Raw genomic sequence first — 20,044 nt, 5'->3', positions numbered from 1 at the left:
TGCTTACATATATGGATATGTTACCATGTAGGGAGTTCACCTCCTTATGAACATCTTTGTACACTAGGAAAGAGTTTTGGCTGCTATTTGCTTAAACAAACAAGCTTATCGTTTGTGCTGAACTAATGCATTCGTCCCTCGTACTCATTCGTACCTGGACTGTAAATGCCATGTGACTTATCACTCTGGAGCATCAGGGAAATGACATCAAGTCAATGCTGACAGGCATCACAGAAATGTCCAAAGCCTTTCACAAGTTACTATCCTGAGCAGTGATGTCATAATCTGCCGACACAAAAAATATTAATTCCGAATCAGTCTCTGTACTACAATATAATGTATTATTTTAAAACGATCATCAATAGACAAAGATGCTTTTTTCCATAAAAAGCTGACTGGACCATCATAACAAGCCAAACCTCGACCCTTTGGTTATTCATGTAAGAGTGTGGGTCTCTCTCCATTTTGTGTCAATCTGAGAAACCATACTGTTTCATTTTCCTCTGAGCAAACTTTAAATGTGTGTGCGTGCGCGCTGAATCTCACACTTGAACCTTTACGGAAATACATTCTTTATTCCTTTTTTAACACAGAATTATATCACAGCTCACACATCATAATTTCAAACGCATTTTTATCAAGGGAAAATATAAATTAGGATCTCATATCAGTCTTAGAAAAAAGGTCAAGTGAAGAAAAGGGTCACATCAATAAGCTATAAGATACTAAACCAGAACTTCATGAAGATTAGGATGTTTCCAGTTCAATCAGATGGGCAAATCCTTTCCTTATATCCGTCCAACATGAAAGCCTTTTTTAGCGAGGGGGTCTAGTGTAGTGTGTGATGTTGTGCCCCTGCCCTCATATGTAAGCCTGGGACAGAGCTCAAGCAATGCAGAGTAAACACACACACACTCACCATCTGAGTCATTGCTCATTTATAAACCGCCCTTCATATTCACTGACATATTACATCACAAACTGCTCTGTCGGCTTATATTCAGATAAAGCGCATTGCTGACATAGTCAATAAACAAGCATGTGCTTACTTCTGAGAAAATTCGCAATAAGTGCAATTTGACAGGAAAAGTATAGTTCACCAGTGGGAAAATTGCTTTTTTTTAAAAAGGAGGATACAGGGTCTGTGTTTGTCGCCCCGTGCAGAGCACAGGCTTATGACACATGCTGTATAACATAAACACTATGAACAGTAATGGCAAAAGCATTCATTTGACCAAACCTCTCTTACTGATAATTATCCAAATTCGCAGTTTTGAGCTTGGAGTTCCTCTACAAAAAAGATATTTGCACAAGTTATTTCCATAAATAAACAGTAAGACACAGATTAAAATATATACATGTATTCAACATTCTCTTGAATAAATGTATATCTGTATGTATATACTCAGCATATGGCTGTAGATATCACTGAACACAGAGACACACACTAGACTCTTAAATGCTGGTGTGGGTCATAGCACACACATGTGTTGCACTTTCTTAAACAACTTTATGCCAGTAATTTGCATTGGTAATGAATCAAGTGTAGGAGAGTTGTTGCTATAGTTACAGCGGAAGAGCATCTCCTAAATCCTGATGAGGTGGTGTGATGTTTACTTCACACCCTGGTGCCTACTGCACATCCTGCCTATAGATGGCAGCATAAACACTTGACGATGACCTTACTGTTGATATTAAGAGCAATTACAATATGATTCTAAATTTATATTATGGAAAAAAAACATTGTTTTACTTTAAGATTGTGCGGCTAAGTTTTGGACATTTTCCTTCCCTCTCCAAAGCAGATTTTTTGTCCAGAGGTTGACTGCGGCAGAAAAGCTTATATCGATAATATCTGTGGGTTTCTGAAAGCCCAAGTCAGACGGATCTGAATTATTCAATCATCTAAACAGCGTCTCCCTTCAAAGAAAAGCGGATTATGCAAATTGGTCCACAAGTCGAAAATTGATCGCACGGAGGTGATCGATTCTCCTCCGCCGCAAGCCTTAAGAGAAAAGAGCTCACTAAATCAGCTATGACACCCTAGACCAGAACTAAACAACAGATCAACAAAGACATTGATTTCTATTGCACAAAAAAATCTATCTTAATAAAGATAACGTTTATATGCTTATCTCAGCTATTGCCTTTCTGTTTTCGGTTAGAGGGCAGCTTTACTGTGTTTTACTGTGCTTTGTATTTCCCCGCTGAAATGTAATTAACAGTTAGCCAATAGCCATTTCTAATAGCCACGATCTGCCGCCCTACACTAACATAACAGAGGCTTTAGCCTCCTCTATATTAGCACTTCACGATACTTCAAGACACTTCACACAGTTTTAGCCTCACAAAATAACCTCTAGAGATGGACATGGGAAAACAGCGAACAGTAAACGAACCAACGAAACAGTGTTATTAACACAAATTATTTAGCACACGATACAAAGGGACAAACCTCACACTTAAAAACATGAAAAATGGGGTCACGACACATCGTATAGAATATATTATAAATATCTGATAAATAATGTGGGAATATTTTGGATATGATGCTTGGTTCACATGGGGTTAAGGGTTACAATTAGGGTTGTAAATGAGGAATGAGGGTTTAAGAGGTTCAGGATTGGTTTCAGAGTTTGGAATTAGGGTTGGGGTTGATGGTCAGGCTGCTACAGAGGCTAATGCTAATGATAGCACACGATCCTCTAGAAACATCAGGGTTCAGAAATGTGAACAGTAGCATCCACGCCTCCTCTGCTGAGAACCTCTCAACTTTGGGGAGGATGAGGGGTTCTAAAGTGCCGAGTGGTCCCTCTTGTCCTGGGGCGTAAAGGTCATAAAGTTTAGAGACAGTAAAGTATAAGTCTGAGAGTCAGAGAGGGTCTCAAGAAGGACAGAGAAACAGGAAACAGGTATGACGAATCCTCAACTTGGCAGCTAAATGATCATCAAATGTGCAGCTTAACCAGTTAAGGGTTCTTTAGATTTACGGCCGACCTCTGACCTTTTTCGACCCCTCACCGTTCCCCTATGCAACGGATGAGATCTGTTTCTCCTCCGGGTCGCCTTCTGCCTCGACGTCACCCATCAACGGTTGCCTTTTCTTCAGCTCTCGCTGGTATTTAGCCATCAGAGAGGCGTAAATGCAGCCGTACGCTGCGGCCGCCACCATCATAATACACACGATCCCGCAGACCACACCGGCGATCACCACCGTACCGATCGCCCTGCGGACACTGACCGGCCGATACCTCTGCTTTACACAGTCTGGTAGCTCCCCCTCCGTACGCACCACCGCACCTTCCGACGAAGCGGCCGTCGCTCGAACGCACGGTGGGGATCCACCCTTAGTGCCCCCGCCCCCATTCTCGTCATCCAATTGTAGACAGTAGTTGAACATCTCCACAGGAACGCCCCTGATGTCCCGGCCCCTCAAGTCCTTCGGAAGCGTACACTCGACCGCATCGACATAGCCACCTACGACATAAAACGCACGAGAGGAAAATCAAAATGCTATCCCTCTTAGGAAAACAGCAGTCACCTCTAATGAATTTAAATGACTGGTTCAACGGCACCGCACAGCTAGGAGGGTCACCAGCCCTCTTCAGTTTGGATGTGCTTGTTTGTATAAAAGGAAGAGCGGTGGCTAGCTGGTGTGTAATTAATAAGCTTGACATGCATACAGATAGTCGGAGCCCACCATGATTGTGGTCTCTCACACATACACGCGCACGCTAAGAGCTTTGTGACTCAGCTTCTCATGTCTGTTTCAAATCCCCTTCTCTCAAAGCTGCTTTGAAATAGAATGAAATGAGTTTCTCTGATTTAGAGTGGAGGGATTGAGAGACAGAAGGAGAAACAGTGAAAGAGAGGGTAAAAGAGGCTGCGGCTTTTCAGTTCAGCGCTTCCTTATAATCATTTGGGGTTTTTACATCATTTTATTTACAAAGACAGTAGGAGCGGTAATACTACAATCACTAATTGTAGTGATTGGAATAGTTCATCTACAAATATATTTTTTGTCATAATTAATTCACCCTCATGTCGTTTAAAACATGTATGTGACTCTTTCTAGTGTGGAACACAAAATAAGATATTTTGAGAAATGGTTTTGTGTCCAATGGAAGTCAATTGGGGGGCAATGTTGTTTGGTTACTAACGTTCTTCAAAAATTCTTCTTTTGCATTCTGCAGAAAAAAAGAAAGTCATACAGGTTTGAAATGACATGATGGTGACTAACTGATGAAAAAGGGGTAAAGTATCCCTTTAATGCTAAGGTAATATGTTGCTCACCTCGATATATCAGCCACTCCATCCAATGTTTGAAGTCCCTCAGGTTGCAGTCACACTCCCAGGGATTCATTCCCAGCTCCAGGTGCTGAAGGTTGATGAGAGGCTCAAACGTGGCTCTCTCCAGTGCGTGAAGTCTGTTCCCAGCCAAGGAGAGCCAGGTCAGCCCTTGCAGCTCATCCAGTAGCCCCAGCGGCACCACGGCCAGGCCGTTCAGAGACAGATCCAGCCTTCGCAGCTGGGTCAGGCCACGAAACAACTCGCGATCTAGAACCGTCAAGCTGTTGTTGCGCAAACTCAAATCGCTCAGGTTACTCAGCTCGCGGAAGAGTCTGGATGGCAGGTTGTCCAGATAGTTGTTGGACAGGTCGAGTGTCTCCAGGGTGCTCAGGTTGGCAAACGTAGAGACGGGCAGGGATGAGAGACGGTTATTGGTTAGATGGAGGGTGTGCGTGCCCTCCGGGAGAGAGATCAGAGCGGGCACAGATACCAGACTCCGCCCACTGCAGTTAACTTCCAATGAGTTACACACACACTCTGAAGGACAGCCAGCGCATAACTGCAGTAATGTAGCACACACACTCAGCACACCTAACAGCCCTGCATGAGAAAAGAAAAAAGAAACAGGGTATAGATATAAATATATATATATATATATATCGCTTGAAAGGGCTGTGATAAGCCACTTTCACCCTTGATTGACATGAAAGAGGTGACAGGTGTTGATTTGGTGCCACTTTAAATCACTTGCACTGTATTTAATGAAGGAGACTGATGTCTGACAGCTCTGAATCAGCAGCAGCAGGATAGGAAACCTATGACGACTGTACCTGCTTTACTATTTTAAACTGGAACTAATGTGAACGTTCAGATAGACCTCTAGATAAGCCAGTGCTTGTGCGACACTTGCTGTTGTTTGTCACAGCACCTGCAGGCTGTATTTTTAAACCCTTGTCTTATCCAGACACATTTTATTTCTATAGGGTTCTTGAGGTGGCTAAATGGTCTTCTTGTTGGTTTTAAGGTTCTTAAGATGAGTGTATTGGTTGTGGGGTTCTTCTATGAACCAGTAGGCTACTACAGGTTTTTGTAATGAACTACAGCAGGGTTTTTTCACAGGCGCAAAATGTAAAGGTCTTGTCTGACAGGGTCACAGACAGCAGAGGAAAAACATCATAATTTATAATTCTGGATCTTGTTAGATCTATGTGGGTTTTCGCATTGTTGATAAGGGGTGTAACACAATACAAAGCAAACAATTTACCATATGGTAGTATCGCAAGGTTTTGAAAAGAAATGAAAACAAAGTCAACTAGGGCTGTCAAACGATTAATCGCATCCAGAATAAAAGTTTGTGTTTACACAATATATGTGCATATTTATTTTTTATTTATAAACAAAAACATATACATACATGTATAGGAAATATTTAGATGTATTTATTTATATTTACCATTAATTATATATAATTATAATATTTAATTATAATAATTATATATAACGTTTATTATTTTTCAAATACATGCGTGTATGTGTTTATAAATACAACATACTGTAAATATGCACAGTGCACAGACATATGTTAACACACACTTTTATTCTGGATGCAATTAATCTTGATTAATCATTTGACAGGCCTAAAAATAACACATTGTTTATCACATATATTTATGTCCAAAATAAAATGAATAAATAATGAAAGGAATTGTTCAACCAAAAATGAAAATTCTGTCATCATTTACTCACTCTTAAGTTGTTCCAAACCTATACATTTCTTTGTTCTGTTGAACACAAAAGAAGATATTTTGAAAAATGTGGGAAACCAGACAGTTCTGGGGCACAACTGACTATCATACTGTAGTAGTTCTTTTATCCTATTAAAGTAATGAAAAGTGCCCCAGAATTGTTTGGTTACTGACATTCTTCCAAATATCTTTTAATTTGACAGCAGAACAAAACATTTAAACATGTTTGTAAAAACTTGAGGATGGGTAAATGATGACAGAATTTTGCGAACGATCCCGTTAAATCAAAACATTTAAAAAACAAGACATCAAAACCTTATATATGTTGACCAAATATTAAAAAAGATTACCATAGCTCTACAATACATATAGTAAAGTTTTATATTGTATTATATGGTAAGTTTTATATTTTGCCACATTACATTGTTACACCCCTAATGTTAAACAGTTAATCAATGTTTAATTTTAAGGACATTTTTGTTTACTTTTAAACAATAATTGTTTATGATACTGGGTTGGGTCCCATCACCACTTGGAAGTCTAATGTACTAGAGAAGGTCTTCTGCCTTGACAAAACAAACACACAACAAATGTTCTTTGTGTGTGTGTGCTTGATGATGACATGAGCACATGTTATCAGTGGGCACAGCGGTTCAAACATTGAGTTCCCAGTTGTCTCAGTCAATGTTAAACGCGTGTGTGCGAGTGTTTGGCAGTGTGCGTGCAGACAGATGCAGTAACGGCACTCAGATATCTGATCCCGACCAACCTCAACACTCTGATCCCTCTGTAATCAGAGACACATTCAACCATCCCAAACACACACTCATACACACTCACACAATTCTATGTAATCTCAATAATTAATCCCCACGTCTAAACTATGTAGTTAATGATTGTGGAATTGCTATTTTGTCTCCTTTACTATCTACAGTCTCTTTAGTGCCGTACGTTCTTCCTTTTTCATCCCTTTGGCTGAAAATAAACGTGTGACAGGCACATGACGGCAGTTATGAAAACAGTGTTCTCTTTCTGTTATGTACCCTATGTGAACAACTATGCCGTAAACCCAACAAGTGATTGCGTGCTCGATAAACTTCAATCATACATAGAGTGTTTGACGTTAAACCAGCAGGTCAGTATTATGACTAATGTATATGTGGACAATGCAGCAAAACTATGCATGCTATTGCATCTGCTTTGCTACACGCAAATCTTTAATCAGATGCATATTAACTAAAGCCGTTCTAATCCATCTGTTGCTGGGGCAGCTGGTGATGTTTACTCTATACTAATCTATACACACACACACGCAAACACATACAATCAATGCATCAGCCCAGTTTGTAGCAACGTTGCCAAGATGCTTGAAAAAACCTGCTACTTTAAAAATGTAATATATATGAAGAGTTTGGTTCCAAAATGAGATAACTCCATTTAAAAAAAGAAAATCAAAAATCATGTTTTTTTTATTGTGCATTCCAATTAATATCAATCAAACTGCATTTGGTTTGTTTTGATTTAAGCCATAAAAACAAAAAAAATACAGCTAACTAACACAATAAAAACATGATAACATAATAAAAGTTATCTCATTTTGGAACCAAACTCTTCATATACTGAATATATATATATATTATCTTGGCGCATATTCCCTTGGAACATGTAAATTCCCATGTAAAGAAAACATATAGCAGACTTAACCATATCTGCCAAAGATGATTGATTACACATTCACGCAAAGCCAGAACCTCTAATACCTCAGCTTACCTGCAACTATTTTTTGCAAGCACGGGTATTTCCTTGTAGAGGTGAAAACCTAGATTTACTTTAGAAGTGTGTGTGTGTGTGTGTGCGTGTGTGTGTGTGTGTGTGTGTGCAGTAAGTGTGTGTGCTGTAAGTGTGTGTGCTGGTCTCACCTTTGCTGTCCGGGTTTCCTCTCCTCCTGCGACTCACTGCAGGTTCAGTGCTGAGCTGCATGTCTCTGCTTCTACAACTGCAGCTGCCTCAGATCTGCTGTGGCATCAGCTGGCCCTGATGCCAGCCTCCACGGGCAGCGATATGGGGCCAGACAGTGAAGACACTGCACAGAGAGTTTGAGGGACAGTCAGGTTTTAGAAGTTGCCTGTTTTAGTGTGAATGAGTTTAGTAGCTGTGGTTTAACTCAAATTAACCTTGACAGATTGATAAGATCAACTCATTCTATCCCTTATGCGCATTCTACATAAATGAGCAATTGACCTCCAACACACACACACACACTCACAATAATGACAATTCTCTAGTTTGACAATATTCCAGTTCTGTGCTGTGATGGAAATGACTATAATACTGTATATCACCCACAGGAATGATCAAACTGTGGGTTTGAATCCTATCAAACCAGCTTTCCTGTGGCTCAGTGGTTAGAGCATGGCGCTAGCAATGCCAAGGTCATGGGTTCGATCCCAGGGATTGCACGTAGTCAGAAACAAATGTAAAGTTTAATGCAATGTAATTTGGATAAAAGCGTCTGCCAAATACATAAATGTAAATGTAAACATACACGCTTGTAATATAGAGTTTCTTTCTGCTCAGAAAACAACCTGAAACATTAATGACTCATCTTGCGCCACAAATTTCTGTCCAATCAAATGCTTTCTAAAATGAGGATGCCCCTCCCCCAATATCACCCATCTCAGTAGGATGTAGCAATGGTTCAAGATTCAAGCCAGTGATAACTTTAAAGCTTATAGGCTATTTTAATATAAAGGATGAGCCATTTTATGTCCCACCCAAACATCCTCAATAGAAAGTATTTCAATCACTACACTATTCATCAATTTTACAAGGTCCTGGATATAAAACAATTAAATACAAATAAAATGAGAAAAATAAGGAAAAAGATCTCACATTAATGCTCAGTTTCAGAAAAATCTCAATAATATCACTATCTGCAATCGAAAATCAAAGATACACAGTCAAACTTAAAAATCCAAACTATTTCATTAAATTCTCAAGGACCAATTTATTTAAGCAATTCTATCCGATTTATTTAACCGCTTTAATTTCTTCCTGTTTGTCGACACTCATCTCATTGTCTTAAAGGTATTTTAGAAGAAACATCAGAGACATTGACCCTTAAATCAAACATTACAGCGATCTCCGTTAAGTCTCTTGATCTAGAAAAACCCGGCCTCTGAGCAATAAAATTTTCCTCTGGGAACACAGCAATCTGCTATACAGCAGTACTTACTGTAATACACGTCTCCAGTGCACCAAACGGCAGCAACACAGTAGATTCTGTTCATTGCGGTACAGTACATTAACACTTTCAGCACATGATAGAGGCGGGAATATTATTATTATAATGACGTAACATTATGTAACATCGGTTGTGTAATGCAATGCTGTGAATGTGCATGTGTGTGTTTCTCGGGTCGTATCGGGCACAAGGTTACAAGTTGCTTCTGTTTACGGCAGAATGATGGCTGTAAAATGGCCGCTGCTGTCTTAGACTTGCTCTCTGTGACACTGCGGCCTTGTCACCTGCCACATCCATCAGTGTGTGTGAGTGTGTGTTTGCGCAACGCAACGCAACACCAATTCACCAGGCTGTCATCTGAAACGGCACAGTGGAAAAATGTGCAGACATTTAGAGGTTATATTGCTTGTGTGTGAGAGAGAGGGAGTTTGTGTCTGTGTGTGTGGGTCAGGTTTTGCCTACATTACAGGGATCAAATTTTCCCACCAGGATAGTAAAACCAGAAATCATCTATAAATGTGGGGCCTGGCCAACATTCCCCACAAGGAAAATGGCTCAATAAACATAGTTAATAATGTCTTGATGGCAATCTACCAATGCAGAAAGGTTTCGGTGATGGTTAGGTGTACAGTATGTGTCAGGTATGGAATATATCATTAGCACAGTATATATAGTCAATGAAAGTCACTGTGTGTGCGTGTGTGTGCGTGTGTGTGTGTGTGTGTGTGTGTGTGTGTGTGCGTGCGTGCGTGCGTGCGTGCGTGCGTGCGTGCGTGCGTGCGTGCGTGCATTTGTAAAGGTGTTTCTGTGCAGTTTCTCAGCATGCAAATATGTTCCCATTACGTTTCCTAGAACGTACGAGTATGACAGCGTGATAATATGAGTGTGTGTGTGTGTGTGTGTGTGCGTGCGTGCATGCGTGCGTGCGTGTGTGTGTGTGTGCGTGCGTGTGTGTGTGAAGAGAGGATAATTAGTTAGAGGAATGGTGTCATTTGACTCTGAAGCATGCAGACTACACACACACGCACACACACACAAACACACGCACACACGTCATTTAACAGTCTCTCACTTTAGCAGCATCTCTCTCCACATTCAGTCCCGCACATATTTCTCATATTCTCACCACACGTCTTACTAACTTCCTGTGAAAGCACAAGGTCAGCTGTGTGCATGTGTGTGAGAGCATGCGTGTCGGTTCCCTGTGTGTCTTGCAACACATAAGTAAATAGAAACGCCCTTTCGGTGTTCACCCCTGAACTAGTCCACCTGGTTAATTTTCTCTTTACTTTGAGGCAGTCGGAGTCAACAGAGGCAAGAAGAAACGGCAGAAACAAAGACGCGGAGGCCACGGCCATCAATTATTAAAAGCAGAATTACACGCTCACAAACAAAAAAGGGGCACACATGCACAATAAAGACATACTGTATATGTGGACATACAAAGATATATTATCGGCAGTTTTTTTTGTCCTAGCATTCACACGCATCTGTGTGTGTGAATAGATGGATGTGTCCAAAGGTATTCTCAGGATTCCATATTGTAGACACAATCTCACACCTACATGCACATATACACCTAATAACAGCATTCCAGTACGAAACCTGCTTTAACAAACACACACACCCTTACATATCCTTTGTGTCTAAACAAAAACTGAATAACAACGTTAGATCTATAACCCAAAACAGAATCAGTCCACGTGCCATGCATCACATTAAATCATCCATCTTCTCAACCAGATGGTCTTGCGTATCAAATATTAACCATCAAAACATTTGAATGTGTGGTGCTTGTGTGTTATAGGTGAACAGTATTTTACTCACCGTCTTTAGATGCTGTCCTTCCCAGCGTCCCCCCCGAGCTCACACACGCTCACATGCACACGCGCTCACGCACGGCTGTTGGAGAAACGAGCGAATGGCAGCTCTCGTAACGCTCCGATATGGAAATGAAAATATCTGCCCGCTGCCAGGAGCGACGGCTGCCACGAGCGACGGCTCCCACTGGAGAAAAGACGGAATTAAAAAAAAAGAAATTATTAAAATAAATAAGAGGGGAGTTAAATCCTGCGCAATGCCTTGCTGTAATGCTCAGAGAGAGAGAGAGAGAGAGAGAGAGAGAGAGGGAAGGAGGGGAGGGGGGCTTGCTCCAGTCTTTATTCTCTGTGGTTTCCAGCAGAATGATTCGCCTCTGTGTTGGTGTATTCGGTCTACAGAACGCACTTGAGTGTGTGTGTGTGTGTGTGTGTGTGTGTGTGTGTGTGCGTGTGTCAGGAGGTTGTCTCTTAAGCGCGTGCTGTCCTCGGGCTAGCCTGTGTCTGTGTGTGAGTAAATGTGTGTGTTGCTTTCTCCATATGTGCATGTGGTGAGGCGTTCAGTGTAAGCGTGTGCCAGTCTCGTCAAAGATAGTAACATTAGTGAGGGATGAGGGGAGAGAGGAGGGGTCGAGAAAACAGCTGATTCTTTCTCACGCTTTATGGATGAATGGATAGATAGATAGAGAGAGAGATGATAGATAGAGAGAGAGAGAGAGAGAGAGAGAGAGAGAGAGAGAGAGAGAGAGAGAGAGAGAGAGAGAGAGAGAGAGAGAGAGAGAGAGAGAGAGAGAGNAGAGAGAGAGAGAGAGAGAGAGAGAGAGAGAGAGAGAGAGAGAGAGAGAGAGAGAGAGAGAGAGAGAGAGAGAGAGAGAAGAGAGAGAGAGCGAGAGAGAAAGAGAGAGAGAGAGAAGAGAGAGAGAGAGAGAGAGAGAGAGAGAAGAGAGAGAGAGAGAGAGAGAGAGAGAGAGCAGAGAGGGAGAAGAGATGATGGTAGAGAGAGAGAGAGAGAGAGAGAGTAGAGAGTAGAGAGATGAGATGAAGATAGGAGATAGATAGAGATAGAGAGATAGATAGATAGTAGTAGATAGATAGTGATAGGATAGATAGAAGATAGTAGTAGATAGATAGATAGATAGAGATAGATAGATATATAGATAGATAGATAGATAGATAGATAGATAGATAGATAGATAGATAGATAGATAGATAGATAGATAATAGATAGATAGATAGATAGTAGTAGATAGAATAGATAGAATAAGATTTTGTGACTTTTAAATTCCATATAATTTACATGTCCACATCAAATCACACACCTCCAATAAACAAACAAAACAAAATAATAAAACAATACATAATAGTATATATATACATATCACAACACACACACTTCTATAAATATATATATACCATATTAATATATAGCACATACAAATATTAATAAATTACATCAATTCAAGAGAAAAAAATAAAGAATCATCAACAACTGAACATATTGCATCATTATAACACCACTGGTATCGAGAAAAACATCAGGTTATTCATCATTTATAAAACTTAAAATCAATCCAGACTCTTGCTTTTATCATATTCTTTAAAATAGATACAACTTCACATCCTCTTGATCCCTCAATTTTATTTCTCCTACTTATATAAATTGCCTTTTTTGCTTCACCTATAATAAAATTTAATAATTGCCATTTCATTCTATTTTCTGATTTGTGCTGATACCCAATAATAAAACTCTGAATATTAAACAGTACATTGAATTTGCTAAACAACAAACCCAAAAAAACAAATAAATCACACAATCTTGTACATTCCATAAAGCAATGAAATATTGTTTCCCTTTTCTCCTCACAAAAAGGACACACATTGTTAACACTCAGATTTATCACACTTACAAAAGCATTGACAGCAACTGCGCCGTGTAAAATTTTCCATTGCAAATCCCCAATTCTTTTTTCTAAAGGAGGTTTATAAAAAACCCTCCATACCGGATTAACATCATCATTCAAATGCAATTTTTCCCTCCAAACAGTATCCACTCTATCCTTTAAGGTGTTCTTATTCATAACTTTAACACAGCATCTATACAATTTCTTCCCGTCAACCTCAAAAAAATGTAAATCTTCTAAACAAGAAGCATCCAACAACTTTCCCCCACAACCTCCAAAATTAGAAGTGATATAAACCCCCAGGAAAGGATCGTTCTTATTTGGATGCAAATTTCCTTTACAAAAACTCAAAATGAGAGACTTTTTTTGTACAGTAAGTTTCTGTTTCACCAATTCCAAACATTTTTCAACTAGTCTTATTGATTTTAGACCCAAAACTGAGGCCACCTTATTCAAATTATCCAAGTCAGGCCCACCAGCAGTTATTAGATTATATAATTTAACATTCTTTGACATACGTAACATATGTTCAAACCCCAATGCCACTTCAGAAGTAATATCCAATCTTGCCCCATAAACAATAGGCTCTTCTAATAACCAAAATAAAGAACATTCAGATACTTCTCTCTTTTTTTCAAACAGACTCCAAACTTTAAAAACACTTTTGTAAAATGGAGTCAGTCCATTTAATTGAATCTTAGAAGTGTCCACAAGAAATAAAGAAGATTCAAGTCCCAAATTTCCAGCTTGACTTAAAATGAAATTAGCAACATCCTTCCACACAAGATCTTTAGGTCCCATCAAGAGTCTTTGAATAAATTGTAGACGAAAAGTTGCTCTCCTGCTAGCCAGATGTATTAGTCCTTGGCCCCCTTCTTCTTTAGGAAGATATAGAATGCTCTGCGGTACCCAATGAAACTTAGTCCAAAAGAATTCCACTATGATTGTCTGCAGTTTTGCAAGGAGTCCATTTGGGGGTTCAATACATGCTAGCCGATGCCAGAATGTTGAGGCCACCAAATTATTGATAACTATAACTCTTCCTCTAAATGACATTTTTGTCCAAAGCCATTTCCATTTTTCTAATTTTCCTTTTGTCTTCTCCAGGACACCCTCCCAGTTTTTTTGTTGTACTGAATCATCTCCAAGAAATACACCCAAATATTTAAAACCTCCTTTCTTCCATTCAAGTCCAGCAGGAAGCTTAGGAAGGTATCTTCTCTCCCCCCGCCCACACATTATAGCCATACTTTTTAACCAGTTTACCTTTGCTGAAGACATTTTTCCAAAATCATTGATTATTCTTTGCAAAATGTTTATTTCTTCTTGTTTTTTAACCATAACAATAATATCATCAGCATAAGCTGACAACTTGACCTTGACCTCAGAATTTGGTATACTCCATCCATCAATATTTGCTCTAATTCTTAGTAACAAGGGTTCAATAGACAAATCATACAACATGCCTGACAAAGCACACCCTTGCCTTATACCTCTCGTAACTTTGAAAGGAGTACTCAACCCTCCATTAATTTTAAGTATACTCTCAATATCTCCATACAACACTTTAATCATTTCAATAAACTTTGGATTGAATCCAAATTCTCTTAACGTCTGCCATAGATACTCATGTTCCACCCGATCAAAGGCTTTTTCTTGGTCTAAAGAAATAAGACCACAATTCAAGTCTAAAGATCTAGAAATGTCTAGAATATCTCTGATCAAATGAAATTTGTCAAAAATAGATCTATTAGGTATACAATATGTCTGGTCTACATGAATGACCCGACCAATCACTTCTCTTAATCTAATAGCCAAAGTCTTGGACAAAATCTTCAAATCGGAGCACAAGAGTGACACGGGTCGCCAGTTTTTTATGTCTCTTAGGTCACCTTTCTTCGGTAAAAGCGTAATGACTGCTCTCCTGCAGCTCGTAGGCAATGACCCTTTGGTCATACTGTCGTTGAGTACTGCTAGCAAGTCATCCCTTAAAACATCCCAGAATGTCTTGTAAAGCTCCACAGGAATACCATCTATCCCTGGGGCCCTACCACACTCCATACTGTTCAGGGCAACAAACAGTTCACCTGTAGTCAAAGGTTTTTCCAGTTCCTCATTATCCTTATCCGGAACTTTAGGCAGACCTACATAAAACTCTCTGGCAATTCCACTGACCTCCACATGTTCACTCTTGTGCAACTCCAAGTAAAAATTCACTGCTCTTTTCCGAATTTCCTTGACATTTGTAAGTTCTGTACCAGATTCAGATAACAAGGAATGTATAATTCTTCTTTGACCATTTTTCTTTTCAAGTCCAAAAAAATATTTGGTCGGGCCATCCATGTGCGTCACATTTTGAAAACGTGAAAGTACCAGTGCACCCTGTGCCTTAAACCCCAACATATCATCCAAAGCCTTTTTTTTCCCCTTAAACTTTTACAGCATTCATGATCTCCTGTAGAGTCCGCTAAATTTTGTAAATCTACAATTTCTTTTTCCAAAGCCTCTAATAACTGAGAAGTGTCTCTAGAACTATTGAGAGTATACATACGGCACAGTTGCTGTATTTCCACCTTTCCATATTCCCACCATAACTGCAAAGAAGTAAACAGAGACTTCTTGTTCTTAAAATTATTCCAAAAATAAATAAAAACTTCCCGAAAAAACTTATCTTGCAATAACCCAATATTAAAATGCCAATAAGCACTTTTTGGCTTGATATTAACAATAAAAATATGACAGCAGACTAACCCATGATCTGAAAAGCTTACCGGTGAAATTACACAATTCTTAATGCAACTAAAATGATGTTTAAAACAGTACCATCTATCCAATCGAGCCATTGTTATATGGTTTTCTCTTATTTGTGACCACGTATACTGTCTCTGTGTTTTATTTAACACTCTCCAGACATCATACAACTCATGTTCTATTACAATTTGTCTCAGCACACGATGTGAAGCCAAATGTGGTTCTTTATGATTCCGATCAACAGCATCATTTTCAGTGCAATTAAAATCTCCCCCTATAAATAAATACTCTTCGGGTTTGCAGGCTTCTACAACACTTTTAACCTTATTTAAAAACAAAACTCGTTCACCTCCCATTACTGGCGCATATACATTCAGAAAAACAACAGTAAAATTCTCAAAGCTGAGCCATACTTTTAACAAATTACCCTCAATTACATTTTCTATATCAACTAAAACAGGAGTAACATTCTTACTTAATAGGATGGCAATACCACCACTATTTGTACTCTTATGACTTAAAAACAATTTTCCTTCCCATTCCATCATCCATTCACTTTCATTTTTTAAATCACTATGGGTTTCTTGAATAAACATAACATCAACATGTTTTTGCCTTATTAGTTCAAAGAGCATTGCTCTCTTCCTATAATCTCTTGCACCATTTATGTTTAGACGCCCAGTTTTAAATTATTCATAAAGTGAATAAAAAAAGACACCGAGCTAAACAAAAAGAGGCAAAAAGGAAAAAAAAGAAAAATTATAACACTTGTTTTTCATCATTCAGCATACTTGACCTCAACTTTTGAACAAATTTCCTCAACCTGTATACCTCCTGTTCTGTTAAACCCCCCAACCCTGTTTCTTTAATTGCCACTTTTGCTGACTCTATAAACAAACCACGATCCGGAAAAAAATCGTCAACTTTAATTCCCTTCATTCCTTTTGTTGTTTACAAAAAAGACTTAATTCTCTCAATAGTATATGCACTCCTCCCCAGCCTTTTTAGGGAGACTGAATCAAGTGAACTCACAGATTCATTCTCACTCTCTGTTACTGAATCATCAGAATTACTACAATCAGAAAGAACTCCAAACATCTCATCATCTTGTTTGTCCTGAACCGGTTCTTTTTTTGTTTTTTTTCCACCCTTCTTGGTTTTATTTTTCCTTTTCAAAGTTGGTGTTTTAAAAAGATTATCATCTTCTGTCATGTCAACATCCCTTGAAATTTCTACCTCTGCAGCCACACCATTTGTTTTCTCCACAACTCTTCCTTCCTCATTATTCCCTTCTTGATTAGTTTGTTGTATATCATCCCTAATTACTCCATTCTCGCTCACCACTTTATCTTCTTGTTGCTGGTTTTCACAACCATCCTGTTTGTTTTGTCCATCTGCAACAACAACATTATGTGGCACTGCAATTTCTACAATCCCAGGACACGCTCGGGCAAGATGTCCCTCCTGCCCGCATTTAAAAAACTTAGTTGTTTCCGATGTAGCATATATGGTATAATCATAATTGTCAATTTTAAACTTCAAAGCAAGATTCAATTCTTCACCTTCATTATTCAGTACCATATAAACATGACTTCTAAAAGAAACAACATGTTTTAGTTGCGTCGATTTACATCCTAAAGCAATCTTCTTGATCTGAGAAACAACTTTTCCATGTCTAGCCAGTTCTTTCTCAATCACTTCATCTCTTATGAACGGTGGAACATTGGAAACCATAATTCTTTTCGCAGGCTGCATCAGAGGCATTACCTTCGTATAAGAATCATTAATAACAACTCCACTTGCAACAATCTCATTAACTTTATTCACATCATCGAGGAACAAAACAACCGCGCTGTTCATTCTTGATGCTGATAGAATGCTTTTGTAACCAACAACTTGCGCTATAGCTAAACTACAATCCTCCACCGAACAGCGATCCGTGGGGATAACTCTAATGCCATGCCTCCGCGTTAGCTTATCAAGGCTAACTTTTTCAGCCGCTGCCATTCGATCAGCACAAGCTGATCAACAGCGCTTACACTCCAAACGGTACACCAAACACTCTCCGTTAGATGTAACTCGTGGCTGATCATTGCTTCACACTGACATTTCCTCAACAAAATCCCTCCGATCTGAATCCAGTACAGACAGGAGGGAGAGAGAGAGAGAGAGAGAGAGAGAGAGAGAGAGAGAGAGAGAGAGAGAGAGAGAGAGAGAGAGAGAGAGAGAGAGAGAGAGAGAGAGAGAGAGAGAGAGAGGAGAGAGAGAGAGAGCGAGAGAGAGAGAGAGAGAGAGAGAGAGAGAGAGAGAGAGAGAGAGAGAGAGAGAGAGAGAGAGAGAGAGAGAGAGAGAGAGAGAGAGAGAGAGAGAGAGAGAGAGAGAGAGAGAGAGAGAGAGAGAGAGAGAGAGAGAGAGAGAGAGAGCGAGAGAGAGAGAGAGAGAGAGAGAGAGAGAGAGAGAGAGGAGAGAGAGATAGAGAGATAGATAGATAGATAGATAGATAGATAGATAGATAGATAGATAGATAGATAGATAGATAGATAGATAGATAGATAGATAGAGATAGAGATAGAGATAGATAGATAGATAGATAGATAGAGAGAGAGAGAGAGAGAGAGAGATGATAGATAGATAGATAGATAGATAGATAGATAGATAGATAGATAGATAGATAGATAGATAGATAGATAGATAGATAGATAGATAGATAGATAGATAGATATCCACGTATACAAACATTCTAGCTATTGCCTGACGTGCTGAATAATGCATCAAGGCACACAGGCCACGCTGCAGTGCCAGCGCCTCGAAAAAGAGAAATGCATCAATTGCGGCTATTTATAAGAAAAAGTGTTCTGCGACATCAGAAGCATTTAACTTCTGTGTGTCGTGGGCTGTTGCAACACACCGTGTACTTCAGAAGGACCTCATTGCCACCCACATGCTTTCACATGCCAGACATTGACAAGAAAAAGCACTACAGTTCCATTAAAACCTTACCATGCCAGTTCTCTGGCCATCAGAACCTCTGTGCGTTAAGATGTGTGAGCACGGGCATCGATGAGCCCGTGTGTGCTGCTCACGTTGAGGACAGTCTTCATGAGTCTTCGATGAGTCTTCAAGGTGTCAGCAGGGGATGTGGTGACATCATGTTACCTAAGCAACAGAGGGAAAGAAACAGAGAACGAGAGGTGGAGGGATTGAGGGGTGGTTTTTCCACTCGCTGTTTAGCATATGATTCTTCAGCTTTTGCCGATAATCTGTGGCGTACAAACTTCACTGCTGTGTTTGCGATAACATGCGGCCTACAGTTTAATCCTGTCATATTCATAATATAGATGAATTTTTGTTGTTTATATATTAAAACAGATATTTATTTAAACTAAAACAATACAGAGGCACATAAGAATTTTAAAATACTGACTGTTTTCAAACAGGTTTCCTGAACACTCCCGCCTTCTTCCATTGGTCGGCAAAACAGATGGCTCCGCCCCAAACTCACATTGCTGTGTCAAGCTGTTCGGGAGCTTTAAACAAACAGAACAGAATATTTTGAAAGCTGTATTCTTTTACAGAATCAATCCAATAGTGTTCTCTGTCCCTAATCAACAAAAATATGTATTTTTCAACATTTTGGCCTTCTGTCCACACTGTGGTGTTGATACCACATTATAAATGCACACATTCACAGTTCACACGCATGAATATGTTCACACATTACATCATCTCAAAGATTATTATTTATGTGCAGACACACATAATCTCTTTCTCACATCTAATTAAAGGTCTTGTTTTTAACTACCGAATAGGTCTCTATAGCTGCGAGCGCATATAACATCATTGTGTTTGTTTTTGTGTGTGGGATGTTTGTGTGCAAGGAGAATGACAGAAGCTCAGAAACTGAGTATTTACTGAATTATCTGCTCTGCTGGAGTCACATGTCTTCCGTCATTCACACTTCTATCTGCGAGCTCGCTCGTCACTATTTTGGGCAATCTTCATTGCAGGGCTGTCCAAATCTTTAGGATGCTAGAAAAGACGTGGTGACTGTAATCTTCAGATGTTGCTACAGTGTACGCATCTCTTCATTTAAGAAACTGTCTCCCCTCTGCAAGCCGTCTTCCTCACCTGGAGCAGTTATTACTAACACTGTCTTCCACGCTCTGCCTCTGTATTATCCAACTCTATTAATTAGCTTCAGTGTCATAGATGGTTCTGCTCTCTCTCTCTCTCTCTCTCTCTCTCTCTCTCTCTCTCTCTCTCTCTCTCTCTCTCTCTCTCTCTCTCTCTCTCTCT

General features: G+C 39.5%; 2 protein-coding genes across 5 annotated transcripts in view; one reads left to right on the top strand and one right to left on the bottom strand.

The window, feature by feature from the left end:
- The window catches only part of cacna2d4a (calcium channel, voltage-dependent, alpha 2/delta subunit 4a), a 39,033-nt gene that overhangs the window by 11,258 nt on the left and 7,731 nt on the right, over positions 1 to 20,044 (top strand). The gene's annotated exons all lie outside the window — the stretch shown is intronic.
- The window catches only part of lrtm2a (leucine-rich repeats and transmembrane domains 2a), a 25,013-nt gene continuing 5,506 nt past the window's right edge, over positions 538 to 20,044 (bottom strand). For 2 of the 3 annotated variants that reach the window (XM_057324632.1, XM_057324633.1), the window contains 6 exons: positions 19,173 to 19,275; positions 18,749 to 18,904; positions 11,107 to 11,286; positions 7,955 to 8,118; positions 4,294 to 4,890; positions 538 to 3,477 (listed from right to left, as the gene is read on the bottom strand). In XM_057324632.1, coding sequence (XP_057180615.1) covers positions 3,029 to 3,477; positions 4,294 to 4,890; positions 7,955 to 8,015 — 1,107 coding nt within the window. In that variant the 5' untranslated portion in view covers positions 8,016 to 8,118; positions 11,107 to 11,286; positions 18,749 to 18,904; positions 19,173 to 19,275 and the 3' untranslated portion in view covers positions 538 to 3,028. Of the gene's footprint in view, positions 3,478 to 4,293; positions 4,891 to 7,954; positions 8,119 to 11,106; positions 11,764 to 18,748; positions 18,905 to 19,172; positions 19,276 to 20,044 lie in introns of those variants that run through there. The other variant, XM_057324634.1, reaches the window with a different exon arrangement.

Source organism: Triplophysa rosa, linkage group LG24 (genome assembly GCF_024868665.1).
Source record: "Triplophysa rosa linkage group LG24, Trosa_1v2, whole genome shotgun sequence".
Lineage (NCBI taxonomy): Eukaryota > Metazoa > Chordata > Actinopteri > Cypriniformes > Nemacheilidae > Triplophysa > Triplophysa rosa.
This window is presented reverse-complemented; position numbering and strand designations above follow the sequence as displayed.